The 23,839-nt window shown below is 35.9% G+C and overlaps 1 protein-coding gene across 1 annotated transcript in view; it reads left to right on the top strand.

The window, feature by feature from the left end:
• Nucleotides 1-4,581: 4,581 nt before the first annotated feature.
• Nucleotides 4,582-23,839, top strand: part of LOC148954815 (fatty acid hydroxylase domain-containing protein 2-like) — a 33,916-nt gene continuing 14,658 nt past the window's right edge. The window contains exons 1-4 of the mRNA XM_089098722.1: nt 4,582-4,815; nt 15,085-15,185; nt 19,246-19,391; nt 21,605-21,786. Of these exons, the coding sequence (XP_088954848.1) occupies nt 4,706-4,815; nt 15,085-15,185; nt 19,246-19,391; nt 21,605-21,786 (539 nt within the window). The 5' untranslated portion in view covers nt 4,582-4,705. The remainder of the gene's footprint in view (nt 4,816-15,084; nt 15,186-19,245; nt 19,392-21,604; nt 21,787-23,839) is intronic.

Here is a 23,839-nt window from a genome sequence, read left to right as displayed (position 1 = left end):
ATAGTTAAAATGGATTGTTGATGGTGCGTGTGCGGCGGTAGCCGCACGCGCAAAAATTTTTTTAGCATTTAGTAAAAACAGATACGATTTAGTAAATTTTTTTCTGTCAGATTTAGTAAAGTCTTCCAGGCCAGGGTGGCAACCCTGATCTTCCTCCACTTTTTAGAGTGCCCAGCTTCACAACCATATTTGACCACTGTCATCACTGTACCTTCCAATATTCTAATCTTGGTTTGCAGACTTATCTTTCAAACTTTTTTAACAGTGAAAAACACCACGAGCCTTTGAAATGAGGTAAAAAGTACGAGAAAAAAAGAGTGATGATTGGCAACCGTAATCATGGAAGCTGAAAAACAGTTGCGAGCGTTATAAATTGGTCTTTCATTTTCTGTGGGCTACTTACGGAACCTCCTGTGCCGGAGAGAACATACTCATTTTTTTAAAAAAAATTTAGGAGCCAAAATGTTTTAGATTCGTTTTCAGGCTCAATTAGGGCTTGGATCCGCATAGTAAATCAAGCGTTTCAAAGAGTAGGTTTTAGAGCCAGAGCAGGGGATTGGAACCCATAGCTGAAGACGCTTATTGCTGATATTGCGGCAAAAACTTCAAAATTGTTTTCAAATTAAAAAAAAGTGAGCACATGTGAACTGTAAATACCAGTAGTAATTTTTCATTAAGTCATTAATCTCAGTAATTCATTAATGGTATTTAAAAACAAAAAAAATACTGTTTGAGGTTTCTAAATAGGTAAATTAAATAGACAAAATTAAACCTATAAGTATGGGGCAACATTAAAACTTAAAACAAGCAAGAACTAAATTAAATAAGTAAATTCAAACTTAAATTAAAAAGGAAATTTGACGACAATTGACACATCATTAGTTTTTCTTGCTGATTCTAATGTCTCCAAGTGTTAACCAACCCCCCCCTCCTCCAGAAATCTCCCTCGAAAAAAACGGAAAATACCCCCCCCCCTCACAAAGATACCCCCAGGAGAAAATATTCCCCGCGGAAAGTATACCACCCGTGGAAAGTACCTCCGCGGAAAGTACCACCGCTAAAAATACCCTCGGAAAATAGCCAGCTCCCCCCCCCTGCAGAAAATGCCACTTCGTAACATACATTTTTTTTCATTGGTTGTTTCTACTATGCTTTCCTTTATTTTGGTTACCTCATAATCACTATATAATCACCGATTAACCCCCAACCCTCCCATCAACCCTGCGGCCATCCATGTTCCAAATATAATACTTATTGCAGTCTCATATATCAGCCCATCTAATGCCTGGACATGATAGATATAGGCTACAAATTATACACAAATCACTTTTTCTTTTTCTTCACATTAACATTATTTGGCACTATTAACCAACAGCTCGTGATAAATAAATCCGAAAATAATGTAAAAAGTTGACAAGAAAACAATATAAGCCTAATAACCAAATTTTTACTTTCAGCTGTAATGTAAATTTTCTTATGAATAATATTTTGGGGTCACTTCCGTTTAAATCCCCTATTCCCCGACCTTGTACATAGTCTATAGTAAATTTTTTTTCTCATTAGGAGGGGGAGGGGGTTGGTGCATTTTTTATAGTAAGAAGAATGGATTTAGGGATTTGTCTTAAGAAGAAATAAATTATACCATAATTTCTTTAAATTCTTTTGTTTCTATCTCAGAATTAGCCTTCATACAGGGTTTCTAATTTTTCAAGCATTAGAAGTTGTGAGGATAGGCCTAGATATTTAAACAAATTTATTTGGCTATCCCGAATTTGAGCAGAATATATTTCCTGTAAAAAATTTTTCGCCTCACTAACAGCTTTGTAAAACCGTAAAACGATCCTAAAACTGCAGTTTAAAATATTACACCAACTGAAAATATTACACGGGTGAAGGGACCAAAATAATAATTGTGAGGGGAGTGCTGGATGAATACGTTTGAGGATAAAAGGTGGTACGACAAATACAATTCTCAAATAAAAAAAAGAAAAGAACTTAAATTTTACACAACAAATAAAATAAATATTTAAATGGTAAGAATTCCTGGCAAAAGATCAATTCCTTCTATATATTATGGGTTCAGTCATCAAGTATTAAACATTAATACAAAACCAAAAATAGAAAAGAAAACCAATTTTAAACTTATGATCTGGCTTTCAAAACAATTCTCCTTCTTTAGAAGTTTAATTTCAAAACCTAAAATCATACTGAGCGTTCCGTTAAACAACTTCAAATATAATTCTTGGCTAGTTTTGTCAAGATTGTCTTGGCCACGAATGGTGTAAATGCAAGAATCTTATAGTATTTGGAATACTGCATTTGAAATGGTTTAATCTAAATGCAGGAATATGATACTTTTGTGAACAAATGATGAACAGTCTATGCTTAAATTATATCGGTCTGGTTTTTATGCAAAGCAACACAGAAGACAAAAATTAACGGAGAAGAGAGTAGTGAAAAATTATGGTATGTAAAGTAATGTTTGCTAGGGATAGTCGCTAGGGGTGGCACCGTGGTTGGGTGATTTTCGGGGAAGTTTCGGGGATTCGGGGAACCAAATTTTTTTTCGGGGAGACACATAGATTTTCGGGGAAATCCCCAAAAATTCGGGGATAGTGGAAGCCCTGCTGCCAGTAAGTATCAGAAAATGCCATTGAATTTAGCTGAAAGTCAAAATACGAACTTCTACAACCATGTATCGCGTTAACGAGTATACCCGCTGGGGCTTTTACAGTAACAAGGTAATACTGTATAAAGAAAGTACTCCCCAATGGGTGAAAATATGTGACCATTAGGAGTGGGAGGGAGCACAAATGTCAGAGTAGCATCCATTATATTTGGGAAGAAATTATTAGGGTGATGGTAAAGTATTTGAAAAGCGTGAATTTAGAAAACAATTCTTACTTCATAATAAACAGAATAATTGTAGCTAACCCATTTTGCATGCAGACCCGCTTTACTTTCCCCCCACCCCCCTAATGTGCAAGTATATAGCCCAAATTATATAAGTCCAATTGCATTTTGTCACCCGTGACTTGTCTTTGTGGCTATGAAATCGGTTTTTACAGATCTCACATTCAGATCAAAATTCTTGAGTGTGATTGGAATAATTAATAGGTACCAAAAAAGTATTTTACCATCATTCCCCCCCCCCTAGAGAAAAATTCCTGTATACATGGCTGGGCCAGATATAGCCCTAGGCTATGTACAAAATTGCAAGAAAACACTATAATAATAAAATTATTACTTTTTAATATTCAGAAAGCTTCTAGAATTTGAGGTTTCCTACTATATTACCCACTTTTTTAAAACAAAATACTTTTGTCGAGCAATAGCGTGATGCAATTAACTAGGTTAAGGAACACACGCCGCTGACGAACAATCTGCAACAATCGAAGCAGTGAAAAGTATATTTTTGGGGGCTCTACCTGGCACCATTAAGGGAGAATATGGTGTACTATCGCCGTATTAACCATTATATTAGGAAAGAGTGTAGATTGGGGAGTCGAATGGTGCTAGTCTTTTGGGTACTATCCCATTATCCGGGCCTCTCGGGTTAATCACTATAGACTGGGCAATGATAAAACCCGTTTTTAGTCTTTTGTCATTATAGTGATTCCTTCTCAAAAGTGTACTTCATATTGGATTACCCGGTAACCATGGTCGTATCCAGGGGGGTACCCTGTTTGACCCCCCGAAATGTTTTTCTGACTCCAAAAAAAGTAAAAACATTCATATAAATAAGTGTTGCCTTTTTTAAATATTTTTTGTAGTCCCTCCTCCCGAACAAAAATCCTAGATACAGCATTGCCAGTAACAATATTCCATGCTTTGATATTGCCAAAAATTATAATCTATCGTCTGCAATTTACTTAAATAAAAATTATTTTCCCTGCCATTGATTTTACATTGGATCATTGCTTAGATCTCCGTCAAGTAAGATTGCCAAAAACTATTCGGGAGCTATGAAGCTTTGGCCAATCATTCAGAACCGAGTATCAACAACAACAACAAAAAAAACATGAAAAGCTAATTTCAAAGTTTGCTCGAGATTCAAAGTTACATAACTTGTTGCTCAATTTTCAACAGTCAACATACCTGTGGGCCAAGTAATTCCAAAAACCTATTAGCAAGTTACTCTAATTGGTTACGTCACGCATGAATTGTGATCGCATTGCGTTGAAAATGGAAGTACATTGGCCTTAACAATTGAATTGTTCCTTGTTTGAAACTGACATCTTTTTGCAGTGATTTCAAAATGCTTGGTAAACTTCAGTTATATAATTTAATGGTTTGATGATCGGTTATGCCACTTACTGCTTGATTATAGATTCAAATGAACCTAGTATTAATAAAAATAACCCTTATGGGCAAAGCATATAATCTATTAGCAGGTTATTTTTTAAAATACCTGCAGGACGTAACGTAACAGAAGAAACTACGAGAAGCTTTTATTGGCGATGACCTCTGCTGGGAGTTCACGACGACAGTACACCGGACAAAACTCACCTTAGGTGTTCCCGGAGGGGAGTTCCCTTCTATTGGCAGTTTGAATTTCATTCAATAGATTTCATTCAGTCTTTGATTGTTGTTTAGTGAGAAAGCTTATTTCTTATCTGCGATATTTTTGGCACAAAGTCTTATTTGCTCTTGATTAGAGCTCTGGGAACACGTTTATCTAAGAAATAGTTGTTGTTGGAAAGGAATGGACACAAAAGGATATAACATATCTTTCTTGACATTGTCAAGTTTAATAATTAATCCAGTCATAGTAATTGCAGGTTTCTTTGTGTTGATCAGGAATTTGGCTTTAATGTAAGTTTGAATGTGATAGTTCTTTTATCTTTATAAGACAAATAAAAAAGTATTACTTCTATGTTCTAAGCCATAGCCAGCATTAGTGCTGCGCAAAAAACGACCCATGGACCTTTAATGAGTTATTTATTGGTTTTTCCCCGTCGCCACTTCGTTTCAAAGGGATGTTCGTAGAAACTTTGGTTGTGGTGGGGGGCCATTTCATTAGAATTTGAAAGTTCTAGTGCTCTTTTTAAGAATCAAGTGATTTGAGAACAAGCAGTCCCCATCCCTGCCCTTTTTACCACATACACCCAGGGGCGGCTCTTGGGGTAAGCGGTCGCGTAGAGCGCCGAGTGACAGGGGGCACAAAGGGTGTCAGAGGCGCACTCTGTGTCGGAGGGAGAGCCCGCCGTGGGGCGCCTTGTGACTTAATCAGGACAAAACCTATAAGATGAAAGATAATTACAGAGTCTCCAAAACCGACTTATATCGCCTAAAGAATGGTGTGACTTTTCAGGCATGAAATTACCTTAACGTGAACAATCCCTCTTGGTGCAACGTATGTCAGTTGCTAGTGATTTTACGGCACTAATTTCAAATTTCTCAAAGAAAGTCGTGTTTACGTAGGCCATTAAACCAAAAATGAACAAAAATAGAATCAAATAATCTACCAAACATACAACTACCACATATCAGTATCAATAAATAAATTAAACCCAAAACAAACAGAAATTGAAATAAATAACAGAGTCAAACTAAAAAAAAAAAAAATTAATACGAGTAGGGTTCTAAACCCCATGCTTTCGATAAGCCAGAATATAATTTGTACTTTACTGAAAAAAAATCAAATGAATTTACTGAAAAAAAAATTGCATTGTCAGTTTAATATACATATGCTGACATTTATTCCTTAAAATCTTAATTAATTTTTGATTTCTTAAAGTTATAAAAGTGAAAACATTTAAAAGAATTTTTTCAGTAAAGTACAAATTATATTCTCGGTTTTAGAAAGAATGGGGTTTAGAACCCTACTCATATTAATTTCTGCTTGTTTGGGGAAAGGAGTTTTGATACTTGTGTATTATGGGCAACTCACTGAAGTTTACGCCACGTAAAACTCGAGAACAAACCGGTTTCTTCGTTAGTTTTTTTCAGCTTGGCGTGAGAAAAGAAAAAGACAAGGGACAGAATAGATGGGAAATATATAATTTGGCTACATATTTGCACATAAGGGGGGGGGGGATGGTGGGAAAGTATTTGGACATTTTGAAGTAAGAAAAAATTCTTTCTAGGTATGGCCACTAAAAAAAAAAAAAAAAAAAATAAAAAAAAAAAAAAAAAAAAAAAAAATTATTTTTTTCAAAGTATTAAGTGTTTTTTTTTTCAATGACCGTTTTTCGAAGTATTAAGTACTCTTATTAGGTTAATGTTGTGTTTCATTTAAGTGTTTTATGATGATCGCTGATGAAAGTTAATGTTATTTGTGCCTTTCATTTATGTTATTTTAGTATGTTCATGGCCGTATATTGGCTTTAAAATACACTTCTCTGTCTATCTATCTAAAATACAAAATAACTGTACCAAACACATTTTGCATGCAGACCCGCTATACTTTACTCTCCCCCCCTAATATGCAAATCTATTGCTCAAATTTATTTCCTAAAGTAACGAAGAAACTAACAAAAAATCTGGTGTGTTCTTGAATTTTACACAGCGTAAACTTGAGTGGGTAGCGCCTATACACAAGTACCAAAATACCTCCTCCCTCCGGAAATAAAACAATAAAAATCAAATAAAATTCTCAAATTTGGAAAGCCTTATTTTCCACGGGGGGGGGGTATTTTCCAGGGGGTATTTACCGGGAGTATTTTCCGCGGGGGGTATTTTCCGGAGGGAGGCTATTTTCCGGGGGGGGGGGTATTTTCCACGTGGGGATATTTTCCGGGGGGGGGGCTATTTTCCGGGGGTAATCAACAAGTGAGGAGGGGGAGTAAACGGCTAGAACCAATATTTAGACTATTCTGAATAGAATGGCTATCTCAAAAGTTTTTGAGATGTGGGGGGCTGCCGTCCGATCACTTTGACTCTTAAAAAGAGCTCTAGAGCGCCTGATTACCAATCCAATGAGCCACCTCCAAAGCTTACATGACCACGCTTTCTATAAAAACATTATATGTCCCTAGGGCACAAGTTACAACCATTATCCTTAGGGCTGGGGGGATTTTTCATCCTCAAAACATAATTTCCAGGCCTTTCTGATACGCTGAACAAATGACTATCTCAAAATTTGGATTGTAAGTGTTTGGGGTAATGATGGTTATGGGGGGGGGGCATTTGCGCCCGATCAGTTTCGACTAGTAAAAAATGAACTAATCCTCTCATATTTAAAATCAAATGAGCCCTTTTTGAAGCTTCTATGAACCTTATATGCCCCAAGGGCATAACTTAGGACCCTTGCCCTGGGGGCTATGGGGGAGGGTTTTTATAATCAAAAACGTAATTTCCAGACCTTTTAACTACGTTGAACAAGATGACCATATCAAAATGTTGATCGGAAATGCTTAGGGAAATGATGGACATGGGGGGGGCATTCGCCCTCCGATCGCTTTTGACCATTGATAAGGGCACTAGCCATCTCAATGTCCAATTGAATGAGCCCTTTTTGAAGTTGTTATGGCATGCCTATCAATATAAACCTTATATGTCACCGGGGCACAAATCACAACTCTTGCCCTTGGGGCTGTGGGGGGTTTTTCATCCTCCAAGACATAAATTCTGGACCTTTGAACTACGTTGTACAAAATGGCTATCTCAAAATTTTGATTGAATGTGCCCGGGAAAATGATGGGCTTGATAGGGGGTTAGCTGTCCTCCAATCACTTTCGACTATTAAAAAGAGCACTAGCCCTTTCAATTTCCAACCGAATGAGCCCTTTTCGAAGTTTCTACGACAACACTTGCTATAAAAACTGTATATGCCCTAAGGGCATAACTTACAACCCTTGCCCTGACGGTTGGGGGTTGTCATCCTCAATTCCAGAACTAATTTCCAGAACTTTAAACTACGTTGAACAAAATGGATATCTCAAAATTTTGATTGAATGTATTTACGGAAATGGTGGGCGTGAGAAGGGGGTTTGCTGCCCTTCAATCACTTTTGACTATTAAAAAGAGCATTAGCTCTCTCAATTTCCAATCGAATGAGCCTTTTTTTAAGTTTCTACAACGCCGCTTTCTGTTAAAACTTTATGTGCTTCTCAGAGCATAATTTACAACCCTTACCCTGAGGGCTGTGGGGGGGGGTTGTTATCGTTAAAGACCTAATTTCCTTAACTCTCAACTACGTTGATAAAAATGGTTAGCTCAAAATTTTAATTGGATGTGTTTGGGGAAACGGTGGGCGTGCGAGGGGGATTAGTTGCCTTCCAATCACTTTCTACTATTAAAAAGGGCATTGGCCCTTTCAACTTCCAATTGAATGAGCCCATTTTGAAGTTTCTATGACAACGCTTTCTATAAAAAAAAACCTTATATGTTCCCAGGGCATAACTTACAACCTTAGTCCTGAGGGTTGTGGAGAGGGGGCTATCATAATCAAAAACATAATTTCCGGACTCTTCAACAACGTTGAACAAAATGGCAATATCAAAATTTGGATCGGAAGTGTTGGGGGAAATGATGGGCGGGGGGGCATTCGCCCTCCAATAGCTTTTGACTATTTATAAGGGCACTAGCCCTCTCAATTCCCAATTGAATGAGCCCTTTTTGAAGTTTCTACGAGAACGCTTTCTATAAAAAACCTTACATGCCCCCAGGGCATAACTTACAACCTTTGCCCTGGGGGCTTTGGGGGGTTTTTCATCCTCAAAGACATAATTTCTGGACCTTTGAACTACGTTGTACAAAATGGCTATCTCAAAATTTTGATTGAATGTGTCCGGGAAAAAGGTGGGCGTGAGAGGGGGTTAGCTTTCCTCCAATCACTTTCGACTATTAAAAAGCGCACTAGCCCTTTCAATTTCCAACCGAATGAGCCCTTTTTGAAGTTTCTACGACAACACTTGCTATAAAAACTTTATATGCCCTAAGGGCATAACTTACAACCCTTGCCCTGAGGGTTGGGGGGGGGGGGGTTGACATCCTCAAAGATCTAATTTCCGGAACTTTAAACTACGTTGAACAAAATGGATATCTCAAAATTTTGATTGCATGTGTTTGGGGAAATGGTGGGCGTGAGAGGGGTGCTTGTTGCCCTTCAATCACTTTTGACTAGTAAAAAGAGCACTAGTTCTCTCAATTTCCAATCGAATGAGCAATTTTGAAAAAATTCAAATGAATTTACTAAAAAAAAATGTGCCTTGTCAGTTTAATATACATTTGCTGATATTTATTCCTTAAAATCTTAATTAATTTTTGTTTTCCTAAAGTTATAAGTGAAAATATTTAAAAGAATTTTTTTCAGTAAAGTACAAGTCATATTTTGGATTTTAGAAAGCAGTGTTTAGAACCCTACTCACATTAATTTCTGCTCGTTTTGAGTTTGACTTATTTTAGTTTGATCCAAGTAGGGTTCTAAACCCTATATTTTTTAAAAGCCAGAATATAATTTGTACTTTTCTGAAAAAAAATCAAATGAATTTACTGAACAAAAGTGAATGATAATCAGACACTCTACTGCTCTTTTTAAGAGTCAAAGTGATCAGAGGGCAGCTCTGAACCCTCTCACCCCTAGAAACACGTCATATTGTTCCGAAATGCGTCTAATAGAAATTTTGAGATAGCCATTCTATTCAAAATAGTCTAAATATCCTATACAAAGGTTTTTGGGGTTGAAACGAACCCCAGAGATTAGGGTCAAGGGCTGTAAGTTATGCCCAATGGGTATTAAAGGTTTTTATGGAAGGGATAGCTGTTAAACTTCAGAAGAGGCTCAGTCTTTCTGCCTGAAAAAGACTATGTCATTATAAAACGAACACAAATTAATCAAACAACTTTTGCACAAAATAAGTTTTCAAAAAAAGGTAAACAACTCCATTAAACCAAAAATGAACAAAAATAGAATCAAATAATCTACCAAGAATACAACTACCACAAATCAGTATTAATAAATAAATGAAACCCAAAACAAACAGAAATTCAAATAAGTCAAACTTAAAACGAGCAGAAATTAATCTGAGTAGGGTTCTAAAGCCTATGCTTTCTAAAAGCCAGAATATAACTTGTAGTTTACTGAAAAAATTCTTTTCAATGTTTTCAATTATAACTAAGAAAACAAAAATTAATTAAGATTTTAAGGAATAAATATCCGCATATGTATATTAAACTGACAACACACATTTTTTTCAGTAAATTCATTTGAATTTTTTTTAGAAAAGTACAAATTATATTCTGGCTTTTGAAAAATATAGGGTTTAGAACCCTACTTAGATCAAACTAAAATAAGTCAAACTCAAAATGAGCAGAAATTAATGTGAGTAGGGTTCTAAACACTATGTTTTCTAAAATCCAGAATATGACTTGTACTTTACTGAAAAAAATTCTTTTAAATATTTTCACTTATAACTTTAGGAAAACATAAATTAATTAGGATTTTAAGGAATAAATATCAGCAAATGTATATTAAACTGACAATGCACATTTTTTTCAGTAAATTCATTTGAATTTTTTCAAAAGGGCTCATTCGATTGGAAATTGAGAGAGCTAGTGCTCCTTTTAATAGTCAAAAGAGATTGAAGGGCAACAAACCCCGCTCTCACGCCCACCATTTCCCCAAACACATGCAATCAAAATTTGAGATAACCATTTTGTTCAACGCAGTTGAAAGTTTTGGAAATTATGTCTTTGAGGATGATAACCCCCCACACCCCTCAGGGCAAGGGTTGTAAGTTATGCCCTTGGGATATATAAGGTTTTTATAGAAAGCGTTGTCGTAGAAACTTCAAAATGGGCTCATTCGATTGGAAATTGAAAGGGCCAGTGCCCTTTTTAATAGTAGAAAGTGATTGGAAGGCAACTTTCCCCAAACACATCCATTTCCACATCCATTTTCACATCGCCATTTCCCCAAACACATCCAATCAAAATTTTGAGATAATCATTTTTATCAACGTAGTTGAGAGTTAAGGAAATTAGGTCTTTAAGGATGACAACCCACCCCCCACAGCCCTCAGGGTAAGGGTTGTAAATTATGCCCTGAGGGGCACATAAGGTTTTAACAGAAAGCGGCGTTGTAGAAACCTAAACAAAGGCTCATTCGATTGGAAATTGAGAGAGCCAATGCTCTTTTTAATAGTGAAAAGTGATTGAAGGGTAGCAAACCCCCCTCTCACGCCCACCATTTCCGTAAATACATCCAATCAAAATTTTGAGATATCCATTTCTTTCAACGTAGTTTAAAGTTCTCGAAATTAGTTCTTTGAGGATGACAACCCCCCCCCCCCAACCCTCAGGGAAAGGGTTGTGAGTTATGCCCTTAGGGCATATACAGTTTTTATAGCAAGTGTTGTCGTAGAAACTTCAAAAAGGGCTCATTCGATTGGAAATTGAAAGGGCTAGTGCGCTTTTTAATAGTCGAAAGTGATTGGAGGACAGCTAACCTCCCTCTCACGCCCACCATTTCCGTAAATACATCCAATCAAAATTTTGAGATATCCATTTCTTTCAACGTAGTTTAAAGTTCTCGAAATTAGTTCTTTGAGGATGACAACCCCCCCCCCCAACCCTCAGGGAAAGGTTTGTGAGTTATGCCCTTAGGGCATATACAGTTTTTATAGCAAGTGTTGTCGTAGAAACTTCAAAAGGAGCTTATTCGATTGGAAATTGAAAAGGCTAGTGCGCTTTTTAATATTCGAAAGTGATTGGAGGACAGCTAACCCCCTCTCACGCCCACCATTTTCCCGAACACATTCAATAAAAATTTTGAGATAGCCATTTTGTTCAACGTAGTTAAAAGGTCCAGAAATTATGTCTTTGAGGATGAAAAACCCCCCACAGCCCCCAGGGCAAAAGATTCTAAGTTATGCCCTGGGGCATATAAGGTTTTTATAGAAAGCGTTGTCGTAAAAACTTCAAAAAGGGCTCATTCAATTGGGAATTGAGAGGGCTAGTGCCCTTATAAATACTTAAAAGCGATTGGAGGGCGAATGCCCCCCCCCTACGCCCATCATTTCCCCAAACATGTTCGATCAACATTTTGATATAGCCATTTTGTTGAACGTAGTTGAAGGGTCCAGAAATTGTATTTTTGATTATGACAACCCCTCCTCCACCACAGCCCTCAGGGCCAAGGTTGTAAGTTATGCCCTGGGAGCATATAAGGGTTTTATAGAATGCGTTGTCGTAGAAAATTCAAAAAGGGCTCATTCAATTGGTAATTGAGATGGCTAGTGCACTTATTAATGGTCTATTAAAGACGGTGGGAGTAGTGAAGATGATAAAAGTAGAATAGCCAAGGCTCAGGGTGTTTTTTCACAGTTAAAAAAAAGTTTGGAAAAATATGAAGATAAGTTTGTAAACCAAGATTGCAATATTAGAAACTACAGTGATGACAGTGGTCAAATATGGCTCTGAAACATGGCTGCTCCGAAAAGCGGATGAAGATTTGCTAGATGTTTTCCAGAGAAACTGCTTAAAGATTGTTCTGGGTACCCGGCTGACCGTATTTCAAACAAAAGGATATACTAAAAATGTGGTTCAATACCATTCTCTTGGGCTATAATGAAAGAAAGGTTGAGGTGGCGAGGACACGTTGTGCGGATGAAGGATGACAGATCGCCGAAGATTGTTCTTTTCGGCCGTCTAGGGCTAAACAGAAAGCAGGTCGTCCTCGTCCGGGGTGGGAGGACGTCATAAAGAAAGGTTTAAAGGAAGCGGGAACTTTGTGGGAGGGTGTAAAAAGGGAGGCTTTGAATAGATTGGGATTGATGAGGAGCATGTGTAGCCCTGTTGGCCTCAGTTGGCTGCGTGCTGCGGTGAGTTGTTAGTAGTAGTAGTAGTAGTAGTAGCTCAACATTGATATCTGATACCAAAACAGTACTTCAGCATACCAGAGAACCCTTCTGTAGGTGTTTCAAGCTCCTATGTTCAAAAATGTGGAATTTTGGATTTTTTGCCAGAAGAAAGATTACGGATGCGTTTTTATTTGTCTTTTATTTTCTTTTGTTTTTGCCAGGGTAACCATATCAAATCAGTAATCTTAGAAGATCGGGAGAGGGCTCATTTCATCGAAAATCAAAAGCTCTAGTGTTGTCTTTAAGTGACCAAAAATATTGGTGGGCAGCTAGTCCCCCTCTCATGCTCATTTTTTCCCCGAAGTCACCCGATTAATTCATCTTGAGATAAGCTTTTTGTTCAGCATAGTCGAAAAATCTAATAACTATATCTTGGAAGATGAATTAACCCCCCACAGTCCCCAGGTGAAGGGCTGCAAGTTATGAATTTTGCCCATTGTTGTCGTATAGTATCGGTTATTGGGAAGTATATAGACGTTTTCAGGAGGGATTTTTCTGACAGGGAAGGGGTCCAGGGGTGTTACATGGAAGGATTTTGTTTTGTGGAATTTTTCAATTGTGGAATGAAAAATTCAATTTTATGTTTTGTGGAATCTTTCAATTGTGAAATTTTTCATGGGAATTTTCCATGGAGAGGGAGCCAGATTTCCCAACATTATTACAAAAAACAATCATAGATTAAATAAAAAAACAAGTTTTTTCAACTCAAAGTAAGGAACAACATTAACACTTAAAAAGGACATAAATTATTACGTATATGAGAGGGTCGACCTCTCGTCAATACCTCGCTCTTGACGCTATTTTTCTTAAATACTTAGAAAAGAGCTATTTATTCTAATTAAACAGTCTTTCTTATTCAGGAGTCATTCTTAAAGAATTTAAAGAGAATTTGAACTGTAGCGTAAAGACCATGGTATTGACAAGGGGGTACCCTCCTTATATACGCAATAATTTCTGTTCGTTTTAGGTTTTAATATTTAATCTTATTTTCAGTTGAAGAAACTTGTTTTTCTTATATATAATATATGTATATACGAATATAGGATAAAGTGGGCAGTATGAGTGCTGAGGGGTGTAGGCTCCCTTCTTATCTCACAGACGATACTTATTTTGGATACAGTTTGTTCCGAAAAGTAAATACACGAATTTAGCTCATTTTCTCAAAGCATTGCGGTGCAAAAGAGCAAGGGGTTGATGAGGGGGGGGGGCAGCATACGCAATAATGTATTTTCGTCTTAAGCTTTGATGTTAGTCCTTCTTTCATTTGAAAAAAAATGTTTATTTAGTTTACTTGTGCCATACAACGACAAGATCTTCACTAAAGCCTTTCTGCTAGCTACGCATATTAAATCCTGCTTATAATCTATAAAACTGAGAACTAGAGGGGTCTGATAATTAAGATATTTCTCAATTATTAATAAAAAAAAAAGGTGAAAATTGGGTCAACGCTTCCTCTCTCCTTCCCAAAACCACCTTCTTCTTTAAAAATTTAGCAAACTCCTAGTTTTATCAGTGGCATCATTCTAAGTAATTTGCTTCCTAGAAAAATCAAATCTAATGTCTCTGTAATTGCCCCGTTCACTCTTACCACTTTAATTAGGAAATTGAACTCTTTTGAAGTTTGTGCTTCTTTTCAGTTCATTGACATTTTCTTTCACAGAAAAAATATAAATACGATAAAGGCAGTATTTTCACCCGGCCAACGAGTCTGCGGCCAGTAAATGACAACGAAGAAAAAAAAACGAATATTTCGCCCGTATCAAACAAGGCGTCTTCAGCGTAGAGAAAAAAATGAACTAAAACTAAAAAATTTACATAAAACTAAAATAGACTCACCTAAAAATATAATATACAATTGCTTAAAATGTCTAACTTGGAGCTACCTTCGTGAAACCACCTTAGAAACGTAACTGGATTAAACCTTGGATTAGACGCCTTGTTTGATACGGGCGAAATATTCGTTTTTGTTTTTTTCTTCGTTGTCATTTACTGGCCATAGACCCGTTTTCGTATTTATAATTTTTCTGTCATGGCTGGCAAGTTCGGCTTTAGATCTTTTATTCATTTTCTTTGAAAGGTAGTACTACGTAAAGGAATGTCTTGGAAGGCTAAAAACTCGTACTGAATATCTTGTAGTCATTTTGATTTAATTCAAATTCTGAGAAATGCTATTCAGTTTTTTGCCAAATTTTGATTAACTATGAGGAAGAGAATGTTTTTTAATTAACTTTTTTTATAATATATCCTTGAATTAATGTTGTTCTTCTTATATTTTCAGCGTTATTCAAGTTTTTGGTCTCAACGAAGATATATGGCAGCAATGTTGGAATCAAGTTACGCATCACCTCGGTGACAATGAAGTCAATTATTATGTTTTTGGTACATACTTCTCTTTTTCTATCAGTAGAAATTCGTTTTACTAAAAACGTGTGTTTTAGTTATATTCAAACAAAATACAATTTTGAAACTAATTTCTCTCACTGTATAATGAAAAAAGGGCTGTAGTTTTAGGTTTTAGGGAGGAAAAAATTGGTTAATATTAGTATAAGATAAACAAGATAAAAATTAAAAATCTCATTTCTCAATTCTGGTGATAAAAAAAGGGCTATCGTTTTTCGTTTTAGACAGGAAAAAAATTGGTTATTATTAGTATAAGCTAAACAAGATAAAAGTTTAAAATCCCATATCTCAGTTTTGTGATGAAAAAAAGGCTATTGCTTTTGATTTTAGGCAAACAAAAATTGGTTAATATTAGTATAAGCTAAACAAGATAAAAGTTAAAAATTTTATTTCTCAATTTTACCTCTTTCTGGGAAGGCTCTAATGTTTTAAATAAGTACAATGCCCCATATTTCTACTTTTGTGCAAAATTGGGATCTATGAGACAACGAAAAGTGAGTTCGAAGTCAGCTGAACGAATCGCTATCGCACAAACATCGAAGTAAAACACCAGAATGATGTTAAAACGTGTAACACAATTTTTTTCTATTTTTTATTATTTATCTTGGGTGTTTTCAAAATCAAATTAGGAATAAACAAAGGAATGAGTAACAAGGTTTACTTCTTTTGTGTTTTCTTCACTGGAAAGCCTGATTGTAGGTTATCTAGCATTAAAAACAATAATCAAAACTATATTAATGCTATAATAAAACATAGAAAACTGATTAGAATATTTATTCGTTTCAATGGTTTGCAAGGCGAGATTAAGGACATTTTTCCTTTGGTGGAAGCCAAGGGAAATATTGAGTAGCTTTTGAATCATATTTTTGAGTCATTTCTTTTTCTTATGATCTAGAGGGACTAAAGATTATTATCCCAGAGAAAATGACTGAGGTCAGCATAAATTCTTAGTTAGCAATCTTTGGAATTTTGATGAGGAACTCTGAGAGCTGGGTTAGTGGCTCTCTTGGTTTTAAAGGCATGATGGCAGCGCCTTTGAGGAGAAATGATGAACCCTTTCGATGAAATTTCAGCGGTAAGAGAGTGGGGGAAGGCATATAGACTTTCAGTTTATTTTTAATTAAAAGATAAAAACTATTCCTTCGAAGTATAATTTATTAGGCAAACCACAAATATTAGTCCTTTTGTAAAGGCGCTCTCCTTTTTTTTTACTTTAACGTATTAAACACAATTATGAAACATTTTTACATATAGGCATATTAATTAATTCGTCGCCTTAATGAAGCTAAACTTTAGCGAATTTAAAATTATTCTGAATACGGATTAAAGAACTTTCAAACGAAGCCAAGTGGATCTTGTTCAAAATTGGCATCATCTTCTTAGATCAATGTTTGTTTCAAATATGCTGGGTTAAATGTGTTTACAAAAAGCTCAATTTTTACGAAAAATCAAACAGTTCGTGGTAACGAACTGTAAGTAAGGAGCGACCCAGCTCAATGGTAACCGAAACTCTAGAAAACGGAATTTTGATACTAATAGATACATCAAAAGAACCAGATTTTAATGCTGATTTAAAATATATAAGTTTCATCAAGTTGAGTCCTACTTATCAAAAGTTACGTGCCTGAGAAAATTTGGCTGATTTTCAAAAAAGGGAGAAATACCCCCTAAAAGTTATAGAACCTTGATGAAAATCACACCATCATATTTAGTGTATCAGAGAACCCTACTGCAGAAGTTTCAAGCTCCTATCTATAAATATGTGGAATTTTGCATTTTTTGCCAGAAGAAAGATCATGGATGTGTTTATTTGTTTTTTTGTTTTGTTTGTTTTCCCAGGGGTGATTGTATCGACCCAGTTGTCCTAGAATATCGTCGGAGGGCTCATTGGAACATAAATTAAAAGCTCTAGTGCCCTTTTTAAGCTACCAAAAAAAAAATTGAGGGCAACTAGCCCCCTCCCACGCTCATTTTTTTCCCAAAGTCAACCGATCAAAATTATCCCCCCGAAGTCCCTGGGGGGAGGGCTGAAAGTTATGAACTTTACCCAGTGTTAACATATAGTATTGGTTATTGGGAAGTACACAGACGTTTTCAGGGGGTATTTTTTCTGGTAGTTGGGGGGGGGGGGCGGTTGTTATGTGGGGGAATCTTTCCATGAAGTAAGTTTTCATAGGAGAAGGGACATTACTATGAAGGAGGCGCCGGATTTCCCATCATTATTTTAAAAAAAGATCAGAAATTAAATATAAAAAAAATGAGTTTTTCAACTGAAAGTAAGGAGCAACATCAAAACTTAAAACGAACAGAAAATATTACGTATGTGTTTGGGTTCACCCCCTAGTCAATACCCCGCTCTTTAAGCCAAAATTTTTTTAGTACTTTCACAAGAGCTATTTATTCTAACTAACGGCCTTTGTGATTAATGGGTAATTTTTAAAGAATTGGAACAAAATTTGGACTTTAGCTTAAGGAGCAAGGTATTGACTAGGGGGTAAAGCCTCTAATATACGTATTAAAAATATATGAATATAGAAGTTCGTTACGTAAGTTAATTCGTAAGTTACGTATATTTATTACTAATAAAACGTTCGTAAATTAAATTAGACAAGTTTCGAGAAAGCGATTTAACCAAACAAAAGTAAAATCAATATTCAAATTTTGTTTTAATTATTCATGTACGGTGAGCCAAAATCAAAACCTGCATTAATTCAAAAACATTCAAAAATTAAATAAAAAAAAACTAGTTTTTTAACTGAAAGTAAGGAACGACGTTAAAACTTCAAACGAATAGAAATTATTCCGTATATGAAAGGGGCTGTCCCCTCCTCAACGCCTCGCTCTTTACGCTAAAGTTTGACTCTGTCTCACAACTTTATTTTTTAAAACAATAAAAAACTATAGCGCAAAGAGCGAGGCGTTGAGGAGGGGACAGCCCCTTTCATATACGGAATAATTTCTTTTCGTTTTAAGTTTTAACGTCGTTCCTTACTTTCAGTTAAAAAAACTTGTTTTTTTTATTTAATAAAATAAAGATCGACATCCAAACAAATCCTAGGGGGTTTTGATGCACACTTCTTCGCAAAAAAAGGAATCCATCAGCATCAAGAACTAGCCTCTTTTAGACGGAAAAAAAAATAAATGTATGTGTAACTCACTAAAATTTTTATTATTTAAACCCAACAAAACTTCTTTAAGGTAATTTTTAAAGCAATAAAGAGAACAGGAGTGCCAAACTAACAGAAATAAGACAGAAATAATTTAGTTAAAAGACAGACCCATATCAACAGTCGACGAAACTCCAAACACTTCGCTAGGGTTTAGGACACAACCACGTTATCTTGATTTCAATGCATCGGCACTAGGAGCATTCCAGAAAACCATGATTGGTTTTCTGTTGTTTTTTTTGGACCCATGATTTTTTATTTTGGTTTGGACCCATGATTTTTTGGTTTTCCATAAAGTAATTGAATACAAATGAACCCATCAAGAGCTTGTGCAAATCATTCATGTTCAAGAGATGAACAGAACTGTGTGTGTGTAATGGACTCAACTATTTCTGCTGCGTTATGTTGGAGATGATGTAAAGATGAAAGTAAAAAAGGAAAAATTCAACGTGAACGAGCAGCGTAAAAGAATAGAAAAAATGTAAAATAGAAAAAGGAAAAACTCGCCTCCGTCCTTTTTATTTCCTAAATCTAACGAAATCTTAATGCTCGTAATGTAACTATGTGGTTTGAATAAAGTTTCCATTCAACACAAGTCTTTTGAGCTGTATGCGTTTATCTGGTGGGGAACATATATTACTTTTTGAAGTGAGAAGTTCCATTATAGAGGGATAGATCGTGCCTGTTGGGGAAAAAATAAGAAGGTGCAACTTAGTACATTATAAGAGATTACCATCATACCAGCAGGAGATTTTTGTTCCATCATTTGTTACTTCAGTGTGATCGAAGGTAGAATATTCAATGGCAGTGAAATATATATTAATCATTATGCTAAATTTGTATGTAATTTATTTATTAAATTTCCTTTGTAGGATCAACATTTCTGACATTTATAGTGTATTGGACCATTGGATCAGTTTACCTTCTTGCTGACGTTCTTGGAGGACCAAAAGCAATAAAAGAGCTAAAAACTCAACCTGGAACAAACGAACCAGTGGATCCGGACCGCCTGAAAAAGGTTAGAATAAAGGATGAAATAACAATTTATATCAGGTATCACGTAAGAAATAAAGCACTAAGAATTTTCAAAAAAGAAAAGAACCAACCTCGAACATTAGGTCTTATAATAATCCCATCCAATAATCCCTAATTCAATAATCCCTAATGAGTAGTCCAAGTGTCTGGTATTTGGAGCAGCAAAACTTCCTCTTGAAAATCGTCAAAAATAAGTTCGTTTTCTTGGTATTTTCGTTTTTTTAAACGAAAAAAAATCCCCCCCTCTAGATTTTCAAAACTGCATTTTACTCCCCCCCCCCTCCAACATTTTCTTGAATAGGGGCCATGGTCAAACTATGACTGTTCAACATCAGAATACAATAAGTACATATTTTACAAACAGTGTTTGAGCTTGAGTGTTTGCGCTAACAGTGCTTGGACATGATTTCTGTGCTTGTCCCTCCAACCGTTCCAACCCTCCATTAATGCGTGTAGACATTTCGTAACTTTGCTGAGCCTGATCGATTTAGGATTATTTAGGAGATCTCCAACATGGAGATAATAATAGTCATTAAAACGTTCAGGTTTGTAGCCTGACTGTCTAAAATAAAAACTCTGTAAATACATGTTTCATTGTGTTTGATTTCTACCAAAGCTAGTATTTAAGAGGTCCTGAGCTTATTAATTACAAGTTTAAGACGCAATCCTCTGCTCAACTCCTGATTTCACCCTAAACCAACAACCCCCCTTCCTTCCTATCTTAACCCCAGCATACTCATGTATACCGCAAATAACTTTAATGAACTTATCTGGTATGCCCTACAAGGCTACAAGGATATGACCACTGTAAATAAATAATAATAATTTAATATAATAATAATATAATAGTTTAACATCATAATATTATATTTACATACTGTGGATATGACCTTCAAAAAGGATTTAATATCAGCTGAACCAATTGACTTTTCATATTCTATAATGCTCAGGACTAAAGGGGTCTGATGTTTGATAGCTTGTAATGATTAACCCAAGTGTAAAAATTTGTCCAGCGCATGCTCTCCCTTCTACGGTGTAAGGTCAATGGATGGAATCCTCCAACTGAATAAACGAGTTCCATAGCACTTAATTTCATGTTCATCAATTCTGGAAGGTAAGTTTCAAAACTTCTACTAAACTAAAGGGTACTAGTGCATTAAACGGATACTGTTATACACTGTATATGGAATGTCATTAAACGGATACTGTTATACACTGTATATGGAATGTCAAACGGGAAATGCTACAGATACCGGGACAGATACCCGGTACTAAAATAGTTGTTAGAGTGGAATTGAGTGAAACAGATGATCTAATATGAATGTTAAAATTACAATTTGGGATTTGCCATTCATGTAATTCTTATAATTTTGTTCATAAAACCATTATAACCGGGTATCTGTCTCTGGTTAGGTTACCTATTTAATATATGGTATGCTTTACCCCCCCCCCCTAGTGTGCAAATATATAGCCCAAATTTGTTTATAAACTATTATATATTAATCCTATTTTATTTTATTTCATTAGCATTAAACAAACTTGACCTCTTTAGCAGTATATAGAAGTGTTCGTATAATGCAGCAGTACCAACTAAAGCAGCATCAGTACTTTAAGAAAAACTTTTTATTAGCTGAATTAAATGCATGCCTATAATCTTAAAACCTGACAACCGGATTTAGTGATTCAGACACCTCAGACACTTCTCAGTCATCAATCTAAGCTTGAAAATGTGGTAAAAAAAAACTCTCTTTTGCAGAATCTCTCTCTCTCTCTCTCTCTCTCCCTCCCTCCCTCTCATTCCCCTCTCTCTCTCTCTTTTCCTCTTTCTCTCTTTTTTTTCCTTTATTCCTTCATCAGATGAGTTTCTTGTGTGTTGAGTAGCAAGGTATGAATGTTGTTTTAATTAGCTGAGAGTGATAACCTCGCTTGCCCTTTCAAGTTTATTGCCTTTCTTGGCAGGCGAAAGGCGAATAGTGTTGGTTTTCTTTTTTAATAAATGTATATCTCATCTCTGTCTGTGTGTCTGTCTGTCTGTCTCTCTGTGTCTCTGTCTGTCTCTCTCTCTCTCTCTTTCTCTCTCTATCTCTCTCTCTGTCTCTCTCTATCTCTCTCTCTCTCTCTGTCTATATAACTCTCTCTCTCTCTCTCTCTCTCTCTCTCTCGCAAACAAAATGAATAATAACAATATTTTTTCAGCTTATCAAGCAAGTATTGTTCAATCAAATAGTAGTGACACTACCCCTGACGTACTTCACTCACGTGACCTTCGAACAGAGAGAATTCCCTTCGATCTCCAAGCTACCAGACTTCACAACATTTATCATCCATTTAGTCCTGCTAAGTCTGACTCAGGAATTTTTTTTTTACTACTTTCACAGGTAATACGTAAAAAATTTAGTAAACAAATGGCTTTTCTAACCATAGGCTTGAAAAAAATTATGCGGCTAAGTGTTGAAAGACCTGAGCTGAACTAACCAACAAAATCAGAAAATAGGGTAAAACTAAGAAACTGGAACGAATAGTGAAGTTCAACATCCCTCTCCTAAATATTTAAGAAATGAAGTGAACCCTGTAGAAGCTGTACAAGCAATAAAGTTCTGACTAAAAAAAAAAGAAAAAAAAAGAAAAAAAAAAAAAAAAAGATTTTTAAGGACAAAAACTCAAGAGGCCATGAGCCAGAAAGAACAACAAAGAACTTAATGAGATTACAAAATTACAAAATGAGATTCCTTGTATGAAGGTAGTAAGTTAGTAGTATAATACTAATAATGATGTGATATATCGATGAAACTCTTTCTTTTATAAGATTTACGCGGAGGTGTTGGTGAAAATCCCATCAGAAAACATGGGTGCTCTTTTTAGCCTAAAAAATTATGTCTCAGACTGATCTTGAAGTACCAAAGACAGTGAAAAAGGAATCTGACTGTTTGGATCGGTTAAGTAGAAATTTACACAACAATATATCTTTTATATATAAAATGGGAAGAATGAAGGATTTCATCTTCAATAAATAAGACCTCCATTTGCAGTTATACAGTTTTTGGTAGTAACGGATATTAATTAAAAAAAGGATAGGTTTGTGAAAAACTAGTAAAAAATTAGCTAAAACTTAAAGGCATCAAACAGCACGAAAAGGTGCAGCTTCCCATTAAAAGTATAGTTTGACTTAGGGAGTCAGCCGATGATTAATATTTGAATTCTTCAGAACGAAACGCGCTGGTAAATTTTGACTAAATAGTTTTACTTATTTATTATGATGGTTTATAATGACAATACTGACAAAAGTATGGAAATGCTCTGAAAATTCCATGAATTTGAAACAACCAGAAGAAAAACTTTAGATGATTAATATTTGAATTTCTTCGGACCCAACGTGTTGTTAAATTCTGACTAAATAGTTTTGCTTATTTATTGTCACAGTTTAAAGTGGCAACACTGACAAAAGTATGGAAATGCCCTGAAAACTTCAAAAGCTTGAGAAAAAACAGAAGACAAATTTTAAATGATTAATAGCTGATTTTTTTCGGACGAAACGCGTTGTTAAATTTTGCCTAAATAGTTTTGCTTATTTATTGTCATGGTTTAGAGTGGCAATACTGACAAAAGTATGGAAATTCTCTGAAAACTTTATGAGTTTGAAACAACCAGAAAATTTTTTTAGATGATTAATATTTGATCTTTTTTGGACGGAACTTACTTAGAACTTAGGTCTTCCTGAGCCATCTGGGGCGCATAGGGCATCGACGAAGCCTCGGTAAACGTTACGTATTGGCGCTGCGGCAAGTACATCTTCCCACTGGGTTGTAGTGATGTGTGAGCGCTGTGTAGATCACGATCGTAAGTGTGTCTGAGCGTGTTTCTCGGTCTTCCCCTCTTTCGACGCCCATGCGGCTGCCATTGTTGAACCTGGTTCGGGATTCTTAGTCCTCCATCCGAAGGACGTGGCCAAGATAGCTGCATCTCTTCTTCTTAATCACTTCAGTAATAAGCGGCTGGCCAGTTCTTCTGTGGACCTCAATGTTACTGACTCTTTGACGCCAACCGATATTCAGTACGCGTCTCAAGCACATGTTTTCGAAAGCTGTGAGTCTTTTCTTTGTCCTAACATTTAGTTTTCAGCACTCACTGGCATACAATAGCACGGACAAAACGTTGCTATTAAAAAGTTGCAGCTTTAGTGGAAGTGAGTCCTTCTTTGGTTTCCATACTGAATTAAGTTTATAGGAACCAGAGTTTGTCATGCCAATTCTTCTCTTGACCTCATTTTGCACCTCTCCTGTGTAATCGACCCACCTTCCGAGGTACTTAAACTCTGCGATTTTTGTGCAGGAGCTCGACTGGCGAGCCTGATGTTGCTATTGATTTAGTCTTGTCTATGTTGATGTTTAGGCCAACTTTCTCCACTTTAACGCTCACTTTATTAAGGAGCTC

This window comes from Artemia sp. Qi Xiang Cuo, chromosome 2 (genome assembly GCF_049724085.1).
Source record: "Artemia sp. Qi Xiang Cuo chromosome 2, ASM4972408v1, whole genome shotgun sequence".
NCBI classification, from domain to species: domain Eukaryota; kingdom Metazoa; phylum Arthropoda; class Branchiopoda; order Anostraca; family Artemiidae; genus Artemia; species Artemia sp. Qi Xiang Cuo.
Note: the sequence above shows the minus strand (reverse complement) of the source record. Positions and strands in the feature narration are given on the sequence as shown.